At 47.4% G+C, this 25,211-nt stretch overlaps 1 protein-coding gene across 3 annotated transcripts in view; it reads right to left on the minus strand.

Moving 5' to 3' along the window:
• Window positions 1–25,211, minus strand: part of LOC121276542 (amyloid beta (A4) precursor protein-binding, family B, member 1 interacting protein) — a 175,132-nt gene that overhangs the window by 63,469 nt on the left and 86,452 nt on the right. For all 3 annotated transcript variants that reach the window (XM_041185081.1, XM_041185078.1, XM_041185080.1), the window contains exons 3-6: window positions 24,221–24,311; window positions 21,897–22,225; window positions 19,567–19,644; window positions 2,238–2,397 (exon numbers count right to left, since the gene is read on the minus strand). In XM_041185081.1, coding sequence (XP_041041015.1) covers window positions 2,238–2,397; window positions 19,567–19,644; window positions 21,897–22,225; window positions 24,221–24,311 — 658 coding nt within the window. The remainder of the gene's footprint in view (window positions 1–2,237; window positions 2,398–19,566; window positions 19,645–21,896; window positions 22,226–24,220; window positions 24,312–25,211) is intronic.

The raw sequence follows: 25,211 nt of genomic DNA on the forward strand, positions 1-25,211 counted from the left end.
TCTGCATTCTATCATATTGCAAAAGAGAGAGGAACATCAAACACAGAGTGCTCTGAGATTCAGATGTCGTGGCAGAACACAGCCCCACAAAAAAGTGTACAGAGTGTATAGGTTGTACCAAAATCTTTCTTGGGAGCTGCACATAGGTGATTGCCCTTTTCCAATGAAGCCATAGACCACACACGTGTAAGATTTTGGAAAAAAACACCTCAAGCCACAGTTAACTAACTGCAGAGTGTTATCACTACAGGTGGAGGCATAACAGCCTTGAATTTTTTAGGGTTCCACATCTTTTTAGTTAGCCACAGGGGAACCGTGTAATATCAGCCAGGGATCTGTAAAGACATATAATGGTTAGCTGCCTTTTTCTGAAGAGCACTGGATAGTGCCATGATCCATGCAGCAATTCTCCAAGGCTGCTGGCTTCCCTAAGATGCAGGGAACTATCACTGGCACCCACATGGTTCTGAAGGTGCCAACTCAGAACTCACTGCCCTACAACAACAGGAAGGGGCTAAACTCGCTGAAAGTGAAGCTTCTGTGATGCCCGGCCAGGGGCAGTGTAGGTCAATGTGCTGCATGCAGAAGCTGCCATGATGCATTATCCTGCAGCTCGTAGCCACCAATTGGCTATTCAAAGAGGAAAGGCAAGTAGATGGATGGATTCTGAAAGACAAGGTCTACTCTCTGGTGCCACGGCTGATGACATCATCATATGAGACCCGCAGTGAAATGAAGGATAATTACAGTTGAGCCCATGCAGTCAGCAGGTAGATCATGGAGAGGATAAAAGGAGTTCTGAAAGACTAATTCGGAATTCACCAAGTCAACTGGCGTGAGGCCATTATGTGCCAGAGTGAGCGACAAGCATCATTGTGCCTATTGCACACTTTACGATTTTACATTACAGGAAGAACTCAGTTTGGACTATAGGCGAGAAGGCCATTACACTAGAATATCCTGAATGGCAGGCCTTGGGGCCCATAGATAATGCCAGCTCAGATGTGTCACCACTTGAAGATGCCCGTACTGATAGAGGGCACCTCGTAACACAGCTCTTCCGCACCAAGCCTACAGCAGACAGCTTGTTTCCCACATCCTCCACTTGCCAGTAAAGATAGCCTGAACCCAATGGCCACCTCAAAGCACACGACAAAGCATCAGTCTGTTTTAGCCCTACCATGACGATGATCTTGTTATCACTTGAGCCAACACCAAATAAGCACACCCTTTCTTGTATGACTGACCTCCATGACTAACAAACCAAAAAACAAGTGCACATTCAGAAGAAAATAAAGAATAGCAATGCACAAAGTAATTTCTATGAATAATCAAGCACAAAAGAGGTGCATATTCAAGCTGAATACATTATTGACAAAATACAAAGTCACCACCTTACATCAGATTACATGCACATTGAAACTTAGTACTGAAATGGCCAGATACAAACAGGTCTCTGCCAATAACAGAAATAGAAAAAATGCACAATTATTATATAGCTGTGACAATGCACAAAACAACCTCCAAGAATAACCAACCATGAACAAAACTGAGTGCAGTTTGAATTTGACATGATCAATGGTCAGATACAAACAGTTGTCCCACCCTTTCCTAACACCCATGCCATCACTTGGTACCTAAATGTGCCTTTTCATCATCTATTTACTGCTGCCTCTAACAAAGCCCAAAGGCCAGAAAGGTATGAAATGAACATTTGATGCTGATCTTAAAGGTTGGGCAATAAAAAAAAGGGTTGTGCAATAGAGGTGACTCTTGATTCATGGCAGTTGACTCCAAACATGGAGGAGCTGCCGGCTGCATCTCTGGCATGGCCCCTGGGCAGACTGATCTCCACTTGCCACATTCTGAGGAGGAAAGCCAGAGCCTGGCATGTGCTGATGTTCTGAGAAGCAACATCAAGAGGAGGCAGCTGGTGTTTGATTCCAGGAAACCTATGAAGAACTGTGTCAGTCTGAGAACTGTTTCTCATTCCAGTTTCTGCAGTAACTGAAGAAGCATCCAGCAAGGGACAAAAAAAAAACCTTAACATACAGAAACAGTTACAGTGCAAGGGAGTAAGGTTTTAAAAATCAATTCAAGGCTAAAGATAAGCCCCATTTACTTTAGAAATCAACATTATAAAAAATAACATTACGAAAATTGCACAGAATAGGCTTAAAAGCTATAGCTTCAAACTGACTTTGTTGGATAAAGTTTTATAAAATTCCACATCTTACCAATCTGTAGCTCCGGATTTTTTTCATACAGACACCAATCCACATTGCAGTCACAGTGAGACTTCTCAAATAAATTGTCCAGAATTTCTCGCACAGTCTGCCTTTCATCAACCATCAGTGTTTTACTGCTGCTATCATTCATGAGGACCTTGACAACCAGCTGAAGGGTAAAAACAGAGATTATGATAGAACACACTTGAATGACCTCAGGTTGCTGCCAATAAACGTTTAGATACCAAAATACAACTAGATACTATTTCTGGTTATTTAGAGGGTTACGGGGTGCTTTGATCAAAGTTTTCAAGATACTGTATTAAGGGGAACTGAAAAGGTAGATAGAGAGAAGCTATTTGTGCTAGTTGCAGAGTCTAGGACCAAGGGAAAGATCCAAAATATTAGAGGCAGATCATTTGGGCATGAAAGGGTGATCTAGGTTTGGAACTCTTTCCGCATGTACAGTCAATACTAGATCAATTCTTCATTATAAATCAGAGATTGGTAGATTTTTGAAAGCCAGATGTATTATAGAATATGGAGCAAAGTTGGGTATATGGAGCTAGGTCATAGATCAGCCATGATCTCACTGAAAGGTGGAAGAGGCTCAAGTGACGAAATGTTCTACTCATGTTCCTAGGTTCCTAAAATCTCCAGTTCCACTGACTAATTATCAGCATCTATCAGGTTGTATTTCTTTGTAATAACAGAGGGGAAGATTTTCTCTGGGTCCAACATGAAAACTACATTTCAAACATACTTCATTGGCTATGTATGCCTTGAGGCCCAAGGTAAAAGGCACAATATAAATGCAAGTCCTTTCATTCTATTTTACATGTAGTGTTACAAATGCAAGGTTTTATAAGAAGGCTGTTTTAAACTTTAATTCAAGGTAAAATAGAGTAATGGCGAGGGGCACGAGACATCCTTCTAATTCTCCCTGGTGATAAGCTCAGGTGACCTGGTTGCCATGGGGACAGGGACGCAGGTCAAAACTCATTCAAAGTAAAGTGCCAGTTAACAGCTGAACGAGAAGGGAGAGGCACTTGTTTTTGCTGCTTGTCGACTTACTGGGCTGGATTTAATGCAGCTCATCATGACAGGAGATATAGCAGCCTGGCCCATTTAATTGAGGGAGAGGCTCCACATCACTCTCCCAGCAGTGGCAAAACCTCCCTTGATTAAATCGGAGAGCATTTTTTTATTCATTCACAAGATGTGGGCTTTGCTGGCTGGGCCAGCATTTATTGTCCATTCCTAGTTGCCCTTGAGAAGGCGGTGGTGAGCTGATTCTTGAACCGTTGCAGTCCATGTGGTGTAGGTACACCCACAGTGCTTTTAGGAAGGGAGTTCCAGGATTTTGACCCAGCGACAGTGAAGAAATGGCAATATATTTCCAAATCAGGATGGTGAGTGACTTGGAGGGGAACTCCTAACTGGTGGTTTTCCCATCTATCTGCTGTCCCCGTCCTTCTGGATGGATGCTAGTAGTCATGGATTTGGAAGGTGCTGTCTAAGGAGCCTTGGTGATTTCCTGCAGTGCATCTTATAGATGGTACACACTGCTGCTACTGTGCATCGGTGGTGGAGGGAGGGAATGTTTGTGAATGTGATGCCAATCAAGCGGGCTGCTTTTTCTTGGATAGTGTTAAGCTCCTTGAGTGTTGTGGGAGCTGCACTCATCCAGGCAAGTTGAGAGTATTCCATCACACTCCTGACTTGTGCCTTATAGATGGTGGACAGGCTTTGGGGAGTCAGGAGGTGGGTTACTCGTCACAGGATTCCTATCCTCTGACCTGCTCTCGTAGCCACAGCATTTATATGGCTAATCCAGTTCAGTTTCTGGTCAATGGCAACCCCCAGGATGTTGATAGTGGGAGATTCAATAATGGTATTACCATTGAACATCAAGGGGCGATGGTTAATTCTCTCTTGTTGGAGATGGTAAGTGTCTAACACTTGTGTGGTGCGAATGTTACTTGCCACTTGTCAGCCCAAGCCTGGATATTGTCCAGGTCTTGCTGCATTTGGACATAGACTGCTTCAGTGTCTGATGAGTCGTGAATGGTGCTGAACATTGTGCAATCATCAGCGAACATCCTCACTTCTGACCTTTATGATGGAAGGAAGGTCATTGATGAAGCAGCTGAAGATGGTTGGGCCTAGCACACTACCCTAAGGAATTTCTGCGATAATGTCCTGGAGCTGAGAGGACTGATCTCCAACAACCACAACCACCCACTTTTGTGCCAGGTATGACTCCACCTAGCGGAGAGTTTTCCTCCTGGTTCCCACTGACTCCAGTTTTGCTAGGGCTCCTTGATGCCACACTCTGCAGCCTTGATGTCAACAGAGTTACTCTCACTTCACCTTGGGAGTTCAGCTCTTTTGCCCATGTTTGAACTAAGGCTGTAATGAGGTCAGGAGCTGAGTAGCCCTGGAGGAGTCCAAACCGGGCGTTAGTGAGCAGAGTATTGCTAAGCAAGCGCCACTTGATAGCAATATTGATGACCCCTTTCATTACTTTACTGATGGTGGATAATAGGCTGATGATAATCAGCTGGATTGGATTTGTCCTGATTTTTGTGTACAGGACATACCTGGGCAATTTTCCACATAGCCGGGTAGATGGCAGTGTTGTAGCTGCACTGGTACAGCTTTGCTAGGGGTGTGGCATGTTCTGGAGCACAAATCTTCAGTACTATTGCTGAAACATTGTCAGGACCCATTGCCTTTGCAGTATCCAGTACCTTCAGCCATTTCTTGATGTCACGTGGAGTGAATCAAATTGGCTGAAGACTGGCATCTGTGATGCTGGGGACCTCCAGAGGAGGCCGAGATGGATCATCCCCTTGGCACTTCTAGCTGAAGATTGTAACAAATGCTTCAACCTTGTCTTTTGCATTGATATGTGCTGGGCTCCTCCATCATTGAGGATGGGGATATTTGTGGAGTCTCCTCCTCCAGTGAGTTGTTTAATTGTCCACCACCATTCACCACTGGATGTGGCAGGATTGAAGAACTTAGATCTGATCCATTGGTTGTGGAATTGCTTAGCTCTGTCTATTACTTGCTGATATGTCGTTTGGCATGCAAATAGTCCTGTGTTATGGTTTCACCAGGTTGACATCTCATTTTTAGGTATGCCTGGTGCTGCTACTGGCATGCCCTCCTGCACTCTTCATTGAACCAGGGTTGCTTCCCTGGCTTGATGGTAATGGTAGAGTTGGGGATAAGTTGGGCCATGAGATTCCAGATTGTGTTCAAGTAAAATTCTGCTGCTGCTGATGACTCTCAGCGCCTCATGGATGCCCAGTCTTGAGTTGCTAGATCTGTTAGAAATCTATTCCATTTAGCATGGTGGTAGTGCCACGATGGAGGGTATCCTCAATGTGAAGGTGTGACTTCGTCTCCACAATGACTGTGTGGTCACTCCTACCGATACTGTCATGGACAGATGCAACTGCAGCAGGCAGGTTGGTGAGGATGAAGTAAAGCATGTTTTCCCATCTTGTTCATTCTCTCATCACCTGCCGCAGACCCACACTAGCAGCTATGTCACTTAGGACTCGGCCAGCTCGGTCAGTAGTGGTGCTACCGAGCCACTCTTGGTGATGGACATTGAAGTCCCCGATCCAGAGTACATTCTGCACTCTTTCCACCCTCAGTGCTTCCTCCAAGTGGTGTTCAATATGGAGGAACACTAATTCATCAGCTGAGGGAAGACAGTATGTGGTAATCAGCAGGAGGTTTCCTTGCCCATGTTTGACCTGATGCCATGAGGCTTCATGAGGTCCAGAGTCGATGTTAAGGACTCCCGGGGCAACTCCCTTCTGACTGTATACCATTGTGCCACCGCCTCTGCTGGTTCTCTCCTGCCGGTGGGATAGGACATGCCCAGGGATGGTGATGGTGGTGTCTGGGACATTATGTGTAAGGTATGATTCCTTGAGGATGACCATGTCAGGCTGTTGCTTGACTAGTCTGTGAGACAGCTCTCCCAATTTTGGCACTGTCTTCCAGATGTTGGTGAGAAGGACTTTGCAGGTTTGACAGGGCTGAGATTGCCGTTGACGTTTCTGGTGCCTAGTTCGATGCCGAGTGGTCTGTCCAGTTTCAGGGGCTGACGTGGGATCACTAGCTGCTGGCGGCAGGATGTCAATTAGGCTTGTTAGTTAGCCAATTAACACCCATTATCCTTGAGCCCATTGCAATTTAGTGGTGCCTCAGACATTAAATAGATGCTGCATGGTTTTCTCAGAACCTTGGAAGACTGCCCACCTATTTCTGTTAGGTTTTCCAGAGACCTCCTGGGTGAGGGGTCCTTCGCTATCAGGTATGCTTTGCCTGATTGAGGGACCTGGCATCAGGCAGGCCACCCTTGCCTCCCACACTCCTGCCCCCCACACCTCTGCAGCCTCCACCCCGTGGGCCTCTGGTGGGTGCATCGCTGCCAGTGGCCACCACTCTGACTGGCACTGGTGGCATGAGGAGCTTCCGGCCTGTGATTGGCTGGCATTGCTTTTGGTGGGCAGGACTTCCGCAGATAGGGATCTCAATTGTAGGGACAATCCGATGGTCCAATTTTGCAGAGGCACTGGCATGTACCACTGGAGAAAAGGATCCTTGCCGCCTGCAGAGCAGCCATTTCCGTGGAGATAGTCTTCCTGAAAAGCACTTGATTCCCTTGGGCCTCCCCGATGCAACGGACAAGGGCTCTCCTCTGGTTCTCCGACCAGTGGGCGGGACCCTTATCGACTTGAAAGAATCCTGGCTACTGACTTAGCAACCCTGAACAGAGAGAGAGAGACAGGGAAACAGCAGCTACTGTGAGCAGCAGAGAAAAAGGCTGTTCTCTATTAGCCACTAGGCAGAATGCTGGTGGAAGCTCATTCTCTACTCAAAGAGATGGAACCTGGAGAGATTTAAGGACACTGGAATATACACTCTGGTGCAGCTGGGAGAAGGAGTCACTGGAGCGGGCCCTGCTGCTGGACATCAGTTTGGGGATTCCCAGAAGACTGCGGGAAAGAACTTTCTGTGGACACTGGACATCATGACACAGTGAAACAGGGCAAAGTGGACCTGTTGGAAGCTGGGAATAACTTTGGGTTGGTTCCTGTAAAGACTACAATTTACAGGGAGTGCAGTGTATAAACACGATGTTAGGAAGTTAAGGGGCGGGGTATGTTTTCTGTAGTTTATTGTATTAGTTGCTGACCAAGTAATGTTACCCAATGTTTATTTTGGTTTGCTTGTTTCAGTAAAAGCCTTCAAAAGTGATATCTTATCATGTGATTCTTTGAGTCAGTCGCTGGGAATTCAGATCTTATTAAAAGCTCTGGGTCTCTATGGGGATCGTAACAGTGGTAACATTATAAATATGTTCTTTATGAAGGTATTTATAATTTGACTACATGGTACACATGGCAAATCTTTCCCTATTTCAGTAATTACTTTGATTTGTGGCAGGGTCTGAAGACAGTAACTTGGATTTTCCAACAGGACCCCAATTCAGGGTCAGGCAGGGATCATGATTCCTGCGCTTAGCGACAGCGCGCCGGACAGTGTGATCTTCCTGGAGATGGCCTCCTAATTCACTGCCTCCAGGCTGGGTGGGCTCTGGATGCAGCTGGCCCAATCAGAGGGCTGTCAGCTCTGGAGCCTCAGCAATCCCACTGGGAGAAGTGGGCGCTGTTGAGACAGGTCAGGGGTAAAGAGGATGCCTCAACATGGAGTTGCCCTCAGAGGCATGGAGACTCCGCCACCGATGACCTCCACACCGGCCCCCACCCCGCTGCAGGGAGGCCACCTCCATGGAGCTGGCTGCCTCTGAAGGCAGCAGGGGGGCCCCTCCACCAGTGGCAGATGCTGGCGTACCTGCACAATCGGACCTAGTTATTTCCTCAATCAACTTAATTGGCTGCCCTTCCGTGTAGTGTGGGCAGCCGATCCTGATCCCGGCCACCTGCCAGCCTCCTCACCACCCCACCTGTTCCAAGCAGCAAGAATGCATGGGGATCTGGCCCAACTCCCCTGCATTTTCCTGGCCCCCTGCTTCCAGGCCTGTCGCCAGGAATATCAGCTCAATGGCTTATGTCTTCCCAATATTTAATTGGAGTAAATTTCTGCCCTTCCAATACAATAGGGAAAAGGCAGGTAGGACATCAGTTCTGAAACTTCTTCCATTGAAGCTTTGGAGGCGGTCACCAGGAAGTGTGCAAGGTCAGCAGTTGCAGGTTAACTTAACCTTTGGTTTTTGATCTTCCCTGTTTCTTGGGGAAGTACCTCATTTCCTCCAGATGGTCCAAGTGAGATTGTGAACTGAGGAGGAACAAGCCATTTCCTTACCACTCCGTGGCCGAGTGTGCAAAACACCAAGATGCTGGCGGCAGCAAGTAAATACTTTCTTCTTTGAGGCAACTTTAATCGAGAAGTAGATATAAATAAATAAGTTAGTAACTAACGTCTGCAATTTTTCACTTGCTCATCACAGTGATAGGGGAAGTGAAAATTTTAAAGACAAACTGGCATTGAAAAACATAGGGCAGGGTTTTCCCCTCGTCGGGTGGGCGTGGTCGGCAGACTCGGGACCTGCTGTGAAACTGATCGGGCCCTGACCGCGATTTCAAGTTGGCAATTAAGGCTCGCCCAGTGTGAAGCGTGGCTCCACACTGGCTGGGAAGGGCCGAGTGGGTGCGAGGGCCTGTTGGCTACCGGGTCCAACGATGACCCGGCGGCCGGTTTAAACATAGCCCAGGCAGCCCCAGAAAAACTGCCAGGGAAGGACTTCTCTCTGCTGTTGTAATGGTGGAGTCCAGTGCAGCTGCAAATGCCAGGCAGGAGGGCAGGTCGGGTGGGCACTCAGCCTCCCGCTTTTCAGATAACTGCTTTGCTGTCCTCTTGGAGGAGGTGGCTGCTAGGAGGGACACCCTTTTCCCCAGAGATGGGAGGAAGAGGTCACCACACCTCACAAAGAGGGCATGGGAGGAGTGGCAGCCCTGGTGACGTGTTGCGGTGCACATTGGTGCAGTGCCAGAAGCACTTCAGTAGCCTGCTGCCCTCAGGAAGGGTGAGTACCGTATTGGCATGGATCAGTGTGCAGAAATGTTAAGGATGTGTCTGTCCCCCATGGACCTCAGGGGTGCTAGATTCTGAGTGCCAACTGTCAACCACGCCAAAGCTGGCCAAGGGGGTGAGTCCTGGTTGCACAGACTGAGTGCTTTGCGGCTCGAGGGCCAAGACTTGGATGTGCCCTGGGAGTTGCTCCGCAGCTGGGGTTGGCCAGGCTGCAATGGCGCTGCAGACAGAGAGTGGACTAATCAATGCTCCTTTGTCCTTTCAGGAGAAGTCGAGCCATAACCAATCAGGGAGGTCACGTACAGGTGGAGACCTGTCCAACCTGTTGCTGCTCACCCAGTTCGATCAGGACACCTTGGTCCTGGAGAGCTGGCATGTTCCCCGTGCAACTGGGCATGGAGAGGCGGGCATGCCAGAGGAAGGTATGGGGGGAATGCACAGAGGTGAGACTTTTGGATTGTGCAGCCGTTCTTGTGTAGTCTCTTCATTAATGGGAGCCTCGAACCTGGAGTCCCCATTGATCATTGAAAGACGATGCAGATCTCCATTGTCTCACCAGTGTACCTGGCATGCACAGTAACAGTGTGATGAATTTAACTAATGACATGTCCTTGTTCTCCCTTTTAGATTCATCAGCAGGCGTCTGATCTGCAGACCCCGAAGGGCCACCCGTGACACCGGAAGACCACCGGGTGTCGTTTTAACCTGCGTCTCTGAAGAAGGCTCCAGTGTAGATACCAGCACTTCGATGGGCAATAGGGTGGCATCTAGTAACTTGGTGCACATCGGTGAGGGTACTTCACAATTGCTTGAGGTGCAGGCAGAGGCAGAGAGTCCCGAAGGAACTAGCAGTCGAAGGACTGCTGGTGAACAGGCCAATGGTCAGTCGAAGGCTGATGATGAGTCTCTGGAGTCATCCATTAAGCTGCGGGTGCTGGAGACCCAGCCAGATGTGTGGGATGACCTGGCGGAGATCCATGAGGGTCTGCATGCTTTGGTGTCCGTGACGGAGGAGTCCTTATGGAATGTGAGCACTGCGTTGATCGTCGTGGGTGAATGTGCTGTCTCCTCCATTGAGAGAGTGCCGACTCTCATGGAGAGGCAGCTGCAGGGACAGATGAGTGGTTCCTGGGGTTGCACTTGGACCTGCAAGCCCTCACACAGGCAATGACCTCAGGTGTTCAGTGTCAATGTGGGAGATGGATGAGGCACCCAGTAACCAGCAAGGTGCCTGTCCATCAATGATATGCAGGGAAGTCCACAGCAACTTCACGTTGGTACACCAGCTGCCTGTTGTCCCCTGCGGGCTCCTCTCAGGGCACTCCGGATGATGGCAGCAGCTCCTCTGCCCCTTGGCCAGTGACTGTGGCATCTGATGAGGCTGCGATGACTGAGGAGATGCCAGGCATGGCACTGGCTGCTCCCTCCAAGGTGGGGCCAGCACAGGCTCCGCTGGCCAGAGGAGAGTGCAGCATGCAATCACGATCAGTGACACCTGCGGGGTATTGTAGTTCTCCCTTGAACGTTCCAGGCATCGGAGCACATCTTGAGGAGACCGATGGCCCTTTTTACCACTGCCCTCATGGAGGCATGACTCGTAACGTTTCTCTGCCTCTATTCTTGGGTGGCAGAGAGGTATCATGAGCCACATCTTCAACGGATAGCCCTTGTCACCCAGCAGCCATCCATCCAGTCAGGCTAGGGCACTGAAGAGCCTAGGAACCTGGGAGTGTCTCAGGATGTAAGCATCATAGGAGCTGCCAAGGTATCTTGCACAGACTGGCAGAGTATGCGTCCTGTGATCACACACTATGTGCACATTCATGGAGTGGAATCCCTTCCTGTTGATGAAGGCATCCAGCTGACCCGTTGGTGGCTTGATGGCCACATGTGTACAGTCGATTGCACCCTGGACGCAGGGGAAGCCAGCAATGGCCGCAAAGCCTCTGGCTCACTCTGCCTGGCTGGCTTCGTCCGAATGGAAATGAATAAATGTCATAACCTGTCAGAACAGAGCTTCTGTCACCAGCTCAATGGAACTCTGGACAGCTGATTGGGAAACTCCACACAGATCCCCCACTGAGCCCTGGAAGGAGCCGGAGGCATAGAAGCTGAGGGTCACTGTGACCTTCAGAGCCACTGACATTGGGTGTCCACCCACACAGTTGGAGCTGATCTCAGGCCCAATCACCTGGCAAATGGAGGTCACGCTCTCCCTTGAGAAGCGGAGCCTCATTTGGCATTGCACTTCAGACATATTGAGGTAGTTGCATCGCTGCCTGTAAACCCTGGCAGCAGGTTAGTGGTGTCTTCTGTAGCCCCTTCTGCCTTGCACTACCTGCTGGTCTTGCGCCTCTTATGCCTGCGCTGCTCCTTCCATAGGTCTCTCCCCTGGAGGCTGTATTGGGACACCTGGCCTCATCTCCGATTTACCCCTCTCTTCCTCCTCAGAGGAGATGCCACCAGTGGCGACCACAATCCCCAGGGTAAGGGAAGGCTGTCTGATACCTGGAAGGTTCCACACGGTCTAAATCCTCTGGGGGCCTTGGAGACAGCAATAAGTCCTGAAATGAAGCCTGGAAATGCTAAGAATGAAGCCCCAAATAGAGACCAAGCTGCCAAGTACCAATAAGTAACCAGCAGCAAATGATCTCCAAAACTCATTACTGACACCGTTAATACTGCTGACCCTTTTTAATCCACCCTTGGGTGAGATTTGTGAAAATGTCGGCTGACTGCCTCCCCATTTTGCCCGTGTGATGAGCAGAAGATCACACAGGCAAGGAAAAATCGCAGTCAATTGGACTGTTAAGGGCCTTAAGTGGCTTGTTAATTAATGGCGGGTGCCGCTCCGACACCCGTGCACACCCGCTGAGTGAAATATTGCAAGGGAAGTGAGGGCTGCTGGATCCAGGAGATAAGCGCCTTTTCCCATGACTAGACATCTCCTGATTCTTGCATCTACCTGCAACTACTCCTACAAAATCTCCAACCTCCATCTCGAGGGTCGGATTTTCAACTGCCCATAGGGGCAAGTTCGGGTATGGGCACACTTTGAAAATATTGCACTTGTATGGCACAGACTTCCGATGCCTTGGGAACGTGCTGCAATTTTTAAAGGGCGGGGGGTGGGGGGGGGTGCGGGGGCTGGGGGGGATGTGGAGATGGCAACCCTCACGCCTCGAATGAGCTGTTAAGCTCATTGAAGAACTTGTTAATGGAGGGGGACAGAATTAGACTTTCAATGTTAATAACAGGAAGGGTGAAAAATCTGGGACACATTAGTGCACAGCTATCGGAAGCAGAATGTTGATCATAAAAAAGGAACATTCAAACTGAGGTGCTTATGGCATTGGCAGAAAGCTCTCATTGTTTGGTCAGAGCAGCTGGAGTGCCTGAGGTGGAGCATTTGGGCACTTGTTTGGACTGTGAGGCTGCTGGCCCAGCAATTTTTTTTTATTTGTTCATGGGACATGGGTGTCACTGGGTAGGCCAACATTTATTGCCCATCCCTGTATCCTTGTTCAGAGGCAAAGTCACATGTAGGCTAGACTGGGTAAGGACAGCAGATTTCTGAAACAGATGGATTTTTACAGCAATGGTTTCATGGTCATCATCAGATGACCAGATTTTTATTGAATTCAAATTTCACCACCTGCTGTGGTGGGATTCAAATCCAGGTCCCCAGAGCATTATCCTGGATCTCTGGAATACCAGTCCAGTGAAAATACCACTATGCCACCACCTCTCCTAGCCACCACTTGACTTTGAAAGTCGCTCTGGAGCTAGTTCCCAACTCCAAGCCCCGTCCAACACTGTTGATGGAATGCCAAAACTGTTTCCAAGCTAATTAGGGCCCTTGTCTTTTAAAATCATGCTCCATCACTAACTCTGACACAACGCACTGTCAGGCCCCGGGTATGATCCATTTGGTTTCTGATCCTGGATTGAAAATCCAGCCTGAGGTCTCTGATTTCCCCCAAATGATTCTGATCTCCTCCCCAAGGCCTCTAATTCTCCAGGCCTCCTATCTTTGACCAACCCCCTGCCCCCATTATCAGGATCAAAGCCTCCCTACGCAAGCCTGAGATCGCCCCACTCTCCCCCAACATCCCCCTCCACCCCAGTGCACAAAGCTGTTCACTTCTGTGGTCAGGATGGACCCGACCCCGAGACTGATCCACACTGCAACCCCCACTCCCAGATTGATTTTCAGACCACCCTGGTCCTCTAACCTCTTCTCCAGCATCCCGTCCCTAAGCCTATCAGGCCAGCTTCCGGCTGGGAACCTGTCAGTAATGTCAGACTCATGCTGCGGTTTTCTCCACTGTGTGTGGGAAACCTCAATTTCCAAGTTCCCCACACCTTCCCCCATGTTTCCTTGTCTCCCAGTATCAGCTGATTCATTGAAAAAAATGAGGTTGAGTCCAACAAATCATCATTGCTGATACAGAGAAATGAGGAAGACATGGACTGAAATACATTTAAATTTTAAAAAGTTAACATCCGTTATAAAATTAAATAACGTTTGACTTATTAGCTATAACTTCATTCATTTCAATGGTTCAGCTTCCTTCAGAGGCTTGGTCACAGATTCTTTTTTCTCATATTTTTTTCATGGGATACTGTCTAGGCCAACATTTGTTTCCCTTCCTGAATTGCCCTTGAGAAGGTGGTGGTGAGCCGCCTTCTTGAACCGTTGCAGTCCATTTGGTGTAGTTACACGCACAGAGATATTAGGAAAAGAGTTCCAGGATTTTGACCCAGCAACAGTGGAGGAACAGCGATATATTTCCAAGTCAGGATGGTGAGTGATTTGGGAGGGGAACTTGCAGGTGATGGTGTTCCCATGTGTTTGCTGCCCTTGCCCATCTAGATGGTAGAGGTCATGGTTTTGGAAGGTGCTGTCTAAGGAACCTTGGTGTGTTCCTCCAGTGCATCTTGTAGATGTTACTAGTGCTGCCACTGTTCATTGGTGGTGGAGGAAATGAATGTTTGTGGATGGGGTGCCAATCAAGCGGGCTGCTTTGTCCTGGATAGTATTAGGCTACTTGAGTGTTGTTGGAGCTGCACTCATCCAGGCAATTGGAGAGTGTTCCATCACTCTCCTGACTTGTGCCTTCTAGATGGTAGATAGGCTTTGGGCGGTCAGGAGAGAGGTTACTCTCTGCAGAATTCCCTGCCTCTGACCTGCTCTTGTAGTCACAGTATTTATATGGCTAGTCCAGTTCAGCTTCTGGTCAATGGTAATCCCCAGGATATTGATGGTGGGAGATTCAGCGACGGTAATGCCATTGAATGTGAAGGAGAAATGGTTGGATTCTCTCTTGTAGGAGATGGTCATTGCCTGGCACTTGTGTGGCATGAATGTTACTTGCTCCTTATCAGTCCAAGCCTGAATGTTGCCCGGGTCTTGCTGCATATGGGCACGGACTGCTTCATTTACAGAATTCCGCCATCGGGAAGGTTTATCATGTGCAGGTGCGAACCAGGATTGGTTGCCCACACCACAGTGGTGGGCAGCCTATTAAGCTGGGTATGAACTCGATTAAGTCCAATTTTGCCAGCGCGCTGGCATTTTGTCACCATTGGACCGGTCTTTTGCCATATGCAGAAGCTGCCATCTCCATCGAAGCAATCTACCTGCGTCAGGTCATGATGGGGTTGGGGTGGGTGCCATCGGAGCCAGAGGGGTAATCGTCCCAGAATTGCATCAAGTACGGTAGCAAGTGTGAGAAACGCTATGTTACTTGCTGGCTGCAATGGCGATTTATGTGTTGTTTCATCCGCTTCCCGTCTCATTAATTATGCAGCCATGCATACAGGAAACATGTCGTTTCGTTGGCAGGCAGCCTCTGAATCACGCACCACGTCATTACGTTACTGTTTCCTCGCTCCAGGTGTCATTTCTAAACTGCAGCCATGCACACAGTTCTCAATGCTTGCAGCCCAGGACTGCTGTAGTGAAGACATCACCCCGAAAGCGAAAAGGATTTTAGTGACCGGTCACTGGGATGCCATTTAGAGGCCTGCCATGATGTCCTCCACCCCTGCTCTGGCTGCAGGAGGCCCAGCAACCTCACCACTCTGGCTTGGGAGGTGGTGGCAGTGGTGATCAGTGCTGGTGCTGCACAGAACAGGTTGGCCATTCAGTGCAGAAAGAGGACAAATGATCTCATCTGTGCCGCCAGGGTAAGGCAACCATCTCATTACTCTCAACTCCCACACTCACAAGCCCATCACACATTCACTGGCATCTCACTCACTGCCAGCTCAAGGAACATCACCACCCACTCTCTCTCACACTCTCACATGTCCATCTGGCCTCATCTCCTCTGGAGACTGCTGCCTCTGCCCTCTCCCTCTTGAGGCCACTTGCACAGATCAACATGTGATCCCACACACACCCTGGGATACCCCCTTCCCCAGTACAGCCCTCATCCTGAAGCCTCTTCCCTTGCCTGAGGCCACTTCTCCCCCTTCCCCAAGCAAGACCTAGCCCTGCAGCTGTTGAAAAGACACCCTGGCCTTACAGCTGGTCTGGTAGGTAGACACCTGCCCGTGAGCCCCACTAAATATGTTATGGTGCTGCCTGTGAAGCCTGACGTTGATGACCGCAAGTGGTGCCTGAAGCAAGGTAGGCAAACTAACCTCGAAGTGCAGCTTGCTAGGTGCATGTCGCTTATGTATAGTTGTGAAACATGTCAGCGTGCAGTCACGGCAATGTGCCTGGATGATCCAGCATGGGGTTGGGGGGGGAATGATTCAGGTGAGCAGGTCTTATAATGAGATGCTAAAGTATTGAAGTTAGGTTCCCGATGCACGGAGGCAGGAAACGTGGCCCACCATTGATTGGTGGAGCAGATGATCGCAAACTGGTTTTACGACGATGTGGAACCGATTTTTGCGATCTCCCGATATTTTCCGTCCCCGCCTGCTATGACATGCGCCACAAATGGGAGCAGACGATTCCGCCCAGATGCTCCTTGCCACATAGAGGGCGTGTTGGCTGGAAAGGTTCAAGCAATTCACACAAGGGGAGTTTGCCATACACTCCATTTGGCTTTGTGGCTTTGTTACTAATAATTTTAACTCTAAATACATGCCTCCAAAGATGCTTCCATGTTGAGACACCCTCACAGTCTCCGATCTGCCTCAGCAGTGCCCACATCTCCCAATGGGCTTGCTGAGGCTGCAGGACTGCCTGTCCCTCTGATTGGAACAGCAGAATCAACAGCCTGTCTGCTGTTCTTAATTGGACGGTGAGTGTGGAGGCGCCAATTAGGAGGCTGCCTTCAGGAATTTTGTGTCTTGGGCACGCTGACAGTAAGTGCATGGAAGGAACCTCCCTTGCTCCTGACAGAAGGATCCCGAAGCCCATGGGGAAATCCAACCTTAAGTGTCAGCTTGACTTAATGGCAATGCTTTTACCACTGGTTGTCGTGGATACAGGCTCTAGCTCAGGACATAATTAGGCTAACACTTCAGTGTAGTACTGCGTGCTGTAATGTGATGCATCCAATTAAGTAGCTTCTTGAAGAGCTTGAAAATGTGGCCTATTCTTTCCCCCTCCACAAGTTTGGGTTGAACCTCCAGCAGAGCAGCACTTTAGCTAGTTCTGCAGGTGCTTCACTGACCTGGGCACACTTCCTGACCCAGGGTCACTTGCTTATAGGAAGTTGGCTTCCTAACCTTGGTTGGGGAGTTTTGTCAGCTTTAAAATGGAAAGTTGTGTTGCAAGAGAATGCCTGTTTTACAAAATATTCTTTATTGCCAACTGCTATGTGTTGGTTGTGATTGGCTAAGGAACAGTTGTAGAGATATAGATATGCCTGTAAAACAACTAGCTTATTGTATGAACATAACTATTTACAGATTTTTAAAAATTCATTCATGGGATGTGGGCATCGCAGGCTACCTCAGCATTTATTGCTCATCCCTAATTGCCCTTGAGAAGCTGGTGTGAGCTGCCTTCTTGAACTGCTTAAGTCCATGTGGTGTGGCTACACCCACAGTGCTGTTGGGGAGAGTGTTCCAGGATTTTGGCCCAGCGACGGTGAAGTAATGTCGAAATATTTCCAAGTCAGGATGATGAGTGGCTTGCAAGGGAACTTCCAGGTGGTGGGGTTCTCATTTATCTGCTGCCCTTGTCCTTCCAGACGGTAGAGTTCATGGGTTTGGAAGGCACTGTCTAAGGACCCTTGGTGAGTTCCTGCAGTGCATCTTCTAGATGGTACACACTGCTGCCACTGTGCGTTGATAGTGGAGGGAGTGAATGCTTGTGGATGGGATGCCAATCAAGCGGGCTGCTTTGTCTTGGATAGTGTCAAGCTTCTTGAGTGTTGTTGAAGCTGCACTCATCCAGGCAAGTGGAGAGTATTCCATCACATTCCTGACCTTGTGGATGGTGGACAGACTTTGGGGAGTCAGGAGGTGAGTTACTCACCACAGGATTCCTAGACTCCGACCTGCTCTTGTAGTCGCAGTATTTATATGGCCAATTCAGTTCAGATTCTGGTCAATGGTAACACCCAGGATGTAGATAGTGGGGGATTCAGCAGCGCAGATGTTTGCAGACTTCCAATCCTCTGGGACCTCGCCTGTATCTAGTGGATATTGGAAAATGATCCTCAGAGTATCTGCAATTTCTTCGCTGGCTTCCTTTAACAGCCTGGGATATAATCCATCTGGCCCTGGTGATTTATCCACATTCAAAGATGCCAGCCCCCCAATACTTCCTCACTCACTGTGCTTATTGTATATAATATTTCACACTCCTCGTTAACTAGAATGATTGCATCATCCCTCTCCTTAGTGAAGACAGAGACTAAGCACTCTTTGAGAACCCTGCCCACATCTTCTGCATCAACACACAAGTTACCATGTATATCTCTGATAGGGTCTACCTTTTCCTTAGTTACTCGCTTGCCTTTAATGTATTGGTAAAACATCTTAGGATTTTCTTTGATTTTACCTGCCAATGTTTTCATATCCTCTTTTCGCTTTCTTAATTTCCCTTTTCATTTCACCCCTGTACTTTCTATACTCCTTTAGGCTTTCTATTGTATTAAGTCTTTTATGACTGTAATAAGCTTTCTTTTTCTGCCTTGTCTTGGCCTGTATATTTCTGGATAACCAGGGGGTGCAGGGTTTGGCAGTACCAGCCTTTTTCTTTTTGGGGACATGACTACACTGTGCCTGTAGAATCTCGCCTTTGAACGCCTCGCACTGATTTGACATAATTTTTCCTTCTAACAGCTATATCCAGTCCACTCTCCCCAGCTCACCTCTCAGATTTGTAAAATTTGTCTTCCCCAAATTTAGAACTTTTACTCCTGTTCTATCTTTGTCCTTTCCCATAATGATGCTAAATCTAATTATATTATGGTCACTATCTCCAAAGAGGTCCCCTGCTGTTACTTCATCCACTTGCCCAGCTTCATTTCCTAAGACTAAATCTAGAATTGTGCCCCCTCTCAGGCTTAATATGTGCTGGCTAAAATATGTCTTGCTGCATTTGGACATGGATATGAGGAGTCATAAATGCTGCTGAACATTGTGCAATCATTAGCGAACATTCCCATTTCTGACCTTATGATAGAAGGAAGGTCGTTGATGAAGCAGCTGAAGACGGTTGGGTCTTGGACACTACCCTGAGGAATTCCTGCAATGATGTCTGGAACTAAGGTGATTGACTTCCAACAACCCCAATCATCTTCCTTTGTGCTATGTATGACTATGTTACACTTTTCTAAAATCTGGAGATAATAATGATTATTCTATTTATGGAGTCAATTGTCTCCCTTTGTTGTCAGGTTCTTGAATCACTGCCTTGGTACCCACTGTAACTGGACCCTGCTCTTCATCACCAGGCTGTGGATGAAGAGAGATGAGTGCTGTTGATTTTACAATCAGCAATTTACTCAGAGAATTCACCAACGGTTTGGATGATCTTTCAGCAAAGTAATAGCCCTCACCTCTCTCCATCTGCAGAGTTCAGAATTAACCGTTAGATCCTGGAAGCAAGCTATATTCTTTTCTTGGCAAGTGGGTAGTACAGGCAATGCTGCCATGCCATCCCTCATCACCCTGAGGGCTTTAAGAGTCACTGAAGTAATGTGGAGTCCTGTCCATGGGCCACCAGATTATTAAAATTCAATTTCAAAACTTGGCAGGCTGCGATTTGACCTCATGACCTCTGAGTTGCTAGTCCAGTATTATGACCACTAGGATATCATATCTGTAATCTACTGACCTTTTTAACCTTTGCCTCCTTCAGCTTTTCCAAAGCAAGTTTGATCTTGTCAGCTTTTGCCCGGGCCTCTTGTTCTTCCTGCAAAACAGAAAAACATGGAAACGGTCAGCGAATTCGTAAATTTTGGCATCAAGAAAATACTGAAACATTTTTCTTCTTTCTAGGCTATACAATGGTTTTATCTTGCAATTTTTCCCTCCCCATTGCCACAGTGCAGTCAGAGAATCTGCTTCCAATCCTCTTGAGATAGAAACTATGGCATTGGTTTTAACCTCACATTCCCCTGACAGGCAGGAGAGGCATTAAAGTATCCAAATTGGACAACCCATATCCATACTTTAAATTTTAAAGTCCCGCAATCAGGCCAGAGACAAGGCTCCTGTAAAAGGCAGGTGACACCTAATTAGCATATTAAAGTCGCAGCCTGATGATATCATCAGCATCACGAGTTAAATTTAATAATAAGCTAAGGGGAAGCCTGAACTGTAGGATTCCTGGCAGCTGATCCGAGATAAAAACAGTCCACCCATCAAGGTATGTGGCTCTTTTTAAGTACTCATTGTGGGCCAGAAGCAGCAGGAATGCTCTCCCTCCAAGATATTCATGGAAATCTTTTTCCCCAGCCTGATTTCTGGCATCACCCAGCTCTCCTGATCACCAAACAATGTTTTAGAAAGTTGTGGATTGCCTCAGCTGCTGGGGTGCTATTTGTCACAGCTGTCAAAATGTGAGCAGAGTTTTGAGAGCAGGTTCTTGGATATGGATTGCCCTGAAACTCCTCAGTGAGATGGGGCTCTTAATAGAAAGATTTATTTTTTATTTAATTTTTTATTTGGTTTTTATTCAACATTTTTCACCATCCTTTCAAATAGTGCATTGTAGGTCAAAATAGCTCGCTCCAAGTTTTTTCGCTCATGTTACCTCTGGTTCTTCTGTCAATTACCTTAAACTTGTGTTCTTTGGTTACCAACCCCCCTGCCACTGGAAGCAGTTTCTCCTCACTTACTCTTTAACAAAACACTATGTGGCCTGAATCTTCGGGTCGATAAGCAGGGGTGGGCCACGCTCGCCGATGCATAAAATGACACGCGGTGATGTCGGGCGTGCGTCCTGACATCACCACGCGTCTTTCCAATCCTCAGTTCAGTGGGTGCGCAACGCCCACCGAACTGTCAAAGGCATATTAATGCCATTAATTAAACTGCTTCTCAGGGCTGCCCGTCCAGCCTTAAGGTTGGCGGGCAGGCGAAGAGCCCAGGCGGCCTTTGCATTTTTCATGGAACCTCATTCACAGGAGGGATGAGGTTTCATGAAGGTTTTATGACTTTAATAAAAATTTTTAATAAAATTCAGAGACATGTCCCAGCTCGTGTGACACTGTCACGTGAGGGGACATATCCAATTAATTTTGTCAAAACTTTTTTTCAGGTTTTCACAATGAAATAAATCTCCCTGTGACACCTCTGTGCCTCAGGGAGGTTTCTGCGCTCTTTCATGTGCATGTGCGAAAGAGCGCAGGCCCTGACTCTCCCTCCTACCCCCGCCTGTTAGTGCTTCCAGGTGCATGTCACACTGGGCGGACTTTAATTGGCCCGCCCACATAAAATGGCGGCACGCAACCGATTGTTGCCCACGATTAGCTACGTGCTCGCGCCAGCTTTCGCCCAGCCCACATGACGGGGACAAAAATCTCCCCTATGATTTTGAACACCTCTGAAATCTCTCCTTAACCTTCTCTGCTGTAAGGAGAACAAACCCAGCTTCTCTAGCCTCTCCACATAACTGTAGTCTCTGCTACCATTCTAGAAAACCTCCTCTACATGCCCTGTAAGGCCTTGACACCCTCTATAAAGTGTGGCACCTAAAGCTGGAAGCAATACAAGCTTCTGTTTTACAAGTTAGTAAAGATTTTGCAAAGCTCTTTACCATAACAATGCAACCTTTTTAGGCTCCTTTATATAATCACTAACATGATGTGTATAATTAACTGCCAGACTGGTAAAACTCTGTTATAAATAAACAGGCACTTGTTGTCAGTATAATTCTGGGGTCTTTCTGGGCCATTAATACGGGAAGCTAGTTCTCAACAGTTAATGCAAATATAGATATCAGTGTAGTCGGCAAAACTCTCCACAAACTATCTTTCTAATTTTAGCATTCTTTCACTCAGTTTCTTCCTCAACTATGGACGATGCTGATTTGTGCTGAATCATAGGTCCATAGGCGTGGGCGCCCTCCAGTAATTTTTATTCATTGTGAGGATAGAGAGTGACTCTTATTGATGTATTTTCGAAGTGTCATCTTTCATCTTGGGAAAACTAAATTCTTACCTCTGTTAGTGGTTCTGGAGGTTCCAGAGGTGGTGGTGGTGGAAGGGACAGGGAAGTTGAACTGGGTGGTGGAAACATGTCAGCTGGAGGCGGTGGTAAATCTAGGCTTGGGTGCTCTGTGTATCTCCCTGGTGTTGCTGTGGGTTCTGTTGATTGGAGCACTGGAAAATCTGGCATTGTGGTGGTATTCCAAAAGTTTGAAGCTGAGGAGGCTTGCGAGGTAGCTGTCATTGCTTTTGCATTGCAGACTTGCTCTGTCTGATTGATGTCCTGCATTAGGTCTGCCATTAAAGCATCCAAGTCGGTGTCTTCCAATGCATTGAGAGACTCTAGCAGAATAAATAAGCAAAATCAAAATTGAAGAGTATTACAAAAGGAAAAGCAACTGTAAACTTAAAATCTGTTCTGGTGGGCAGCATTGGTTTACTCCCTAATCACCTCCTGGATGCTATTTTGAGTCCAGCACTGAAAGTCTCTTCCACCTACCAAGCCAATGATACTACATGAAATGAAATTTAATGGGGAGTGGGACTTTCAAAGAGCTAGTAAAGGCGTGACAGGCTGAACTGCTTTCTTCTGCGCTGTAAGAATCTATGGGCTGGATTTTACATCCCCTCTGCCCAGCGGCGGGTTTGCAGGAGGGGGGTCTGTGGAATGCCATGGCTGCCATGCCCTCCATCTACCCGTCCACCCCTACCCCCACTGCAATTTAACCAGTGAGGGAGCCGCTGGGTGGCCCTCCTGCCCATAAGGTCCAACATTTTGATTACTTCAAACCAACTTACAGGATTCACTTACAGTTGAGGGCGTTAGGTGGTTAATTAATGGCAGGATTTAACCACTGGGATTTAACCCACAATGAGAGAGGCCATGTCAAATGTCCAGCTCCCCCCAGCTTTCACTGCATGGGCTGGAGGCATGCAAGGGGTTGGTGGCTCCTTGATGGGCTCCCTGGGCCTATCAGATCGTCCGCTCAGATCTTCCACCCACCCCAGGTTCTCCTTCCCCACTGGCCCCTGGGTGGGTCGGGAGTGGTTTGTGGGGGCTGATGGGTAGGGAGGGCGGGGGGGGGTTGACATCGGCGCACCAAAAAAATCCAGCCTTCGATTCTACAATTCTGCTCTCAGCATAATTCTGAATGAGCCACAACAAATATCTTAGACTTTGGATGAGAAATTCATTATCACTTGCTTTTGAGTGCAAAACTGCATGACACACTTCGAGCATATGTCCAAACCAGGTGGCTCAAAGCTTGGTGGAAATTGGACACTGGGCCAAAGCTAACACTAAAACTCAGCCTCCTGGTAAAATGGAGGACATATATTATAATCAAATACAACAGCTACCATGCAGTGATATTATCTGAAGACACAGACGATGAGCGTGAATTATTCCAGGATGCAATTCTGAAGTTAATGTGATTTCAAAATAAATGCTTACAACAGGAAAATGTCTGTGTGTGTACCTGGCACACTTCACAATCTCATACGCATCATTTCTGAGATCTAAAAATAACTGATCTGTTGTTCTAGTAGAAGATAATATTCAATAACAAAATAATATCATTGGTGTTGACTGGTGTTGACCCATAACTGTGTTTATAATTTCCATAAATGTAATAATGATGATTGGTCATTTATAAGAGGGAATAGAATTTATTTCCCTCACACCTTTTAAGCCAAAAATATCTCTCATTAAAAAAAATGAAGAGAAATGTTTTTTCTTCCAATAACATACTGTCGAGGAGAACAGCCACATGTTGTGCAGACATAGAGTTTAAATAAAAACAAAAAATGCTGGAAATACTCAGCAGGTCAGGCAGCATCTGCGGAGATAGAAAGGCAGCTAAAGGTCGATGACCTTTCATCAGAATGACACTGAAACGTTAACTGCTGAGCAATTCCAGCACATGCCGTTTTGATTTCACATTTCTAGTATCCGCAGTATTTTGTGGCACAGGCCTCTGTTCGGCCGAAGGATGTTATTGCCCTAGAGAGGGTGAAGAGGGGAGCAACGAGATTGACTCTGGGCATTGGAAAAATAAGCTGTGAGGAAGGATTAAGGAAATTGAGCTCGTTTTCTTTCCAAGAGCGGGAACTTAGGAGTGATCCAACTGAAACTTGCAATGTGATGCAGAATTCGAAAAGGGTTCAAAAACCAGGTGACATAAGTTAAAAATGAACAAGTTAGGAGTAAGAAAAGAAGTCAGACCAAACTTTACATTTCAAGGTGAACCGAGTTACCTCCCATTTTAACATAAACCTTTACTACACGTTACACTTCATGCATTTACCTAACAAACGTTACTACAAAGACGCTCTTACCATTTACATCCGTAAAGCCAATCGAGAGTTTGTACTCCGAATCATGATTGGGTTTTGTAGATTCAGGTGGAATGGTATCCACTCCTAAACTCTGTAAGAAAATTTGAAGAGTGAAACTTTTAACATTTTTAAATCCCAGGACAAAAGCCAATGATAAACAGGATGCAAAGTTTTACAGATGTTGGAATTTTAAGGATAGGGCTAAAATTTGGGCTGCTTCAGGAAAATCCTTCTTTGTACTTTGAATTGCTTTTGGGGTTGGGGTGATATTTTCTGTATTTAGAAATCCAGAAGTCGTTTGGCATTTCTTTTCCTTTTAAGAGCAACAAAGAGAAATGTGAATGGCTTCAATTTTCCACTGGTGAGCTTGAGATGTGGGATTTTGCCAACCATACCTACAAACTTCAAGGACTGAACCTTATGTTCGTCGGGAGTGCACAACTGGTGGGCCTGGAAGTGGACAGGAAATGCGCTTCTGCTCACGATTGGCCCCCGAATGCAATTTCACGCTGGCTGGCCAATTAATGGGCAGCCAGCATGAAATGCGCTGAGAAAGGCTCAGCGCTGCGGGGGTGGGGTTGGTGCGGGAAGAGGGCGGATGCCGAGAGAAGGGAGGTGTGGGCTTGCGCTTCCTGAAGACTGACAGCTGCTGTGGAGCTGCCTCAGGGAGCTGCAGTAATTTAAAAATGAAATAAGCTCAATAAACTGCTGCAAACTGTGACAACACTGTAAATGCAAGTACCTAGCAGCAGGATAATAGCAGATCATCCTTCAGAGATCTTCTTTTATTTTATTTAACCTCGGGCATTTCATCCCATCCTGGATGTAGTGAAAATGTGAAGGCCGCCTGGCCGTTTGGCCCACTCGCCAGCCGTAAAAGTAGACGGGCTGCGTAAATTCGCTGACAAGTGGCTCCTTAATGGGCTTAATTACCCGCTTAAGTATTGGCAGGCAAGCTTCCAACTCCCGTGTGTGTCCACCGACTGTAATG

The sequence above is a fragment of the Carcharodon carcharias genome, chromosome 3 (genome assembly GCF_017639515.1).
Source record: "Carcharodon carcharias isolate sCarCar2 chromosome 3, sCarCar2.pri, whole genome shotgun sequence".
Taxonomy (NCBI): domain Eukaryota; kingdom Metazoa; phylum Chordata; class Chondrichthyes; order Lamniformes; family Lamnidae; genus Carcharodon; species Carcharodon carcharias.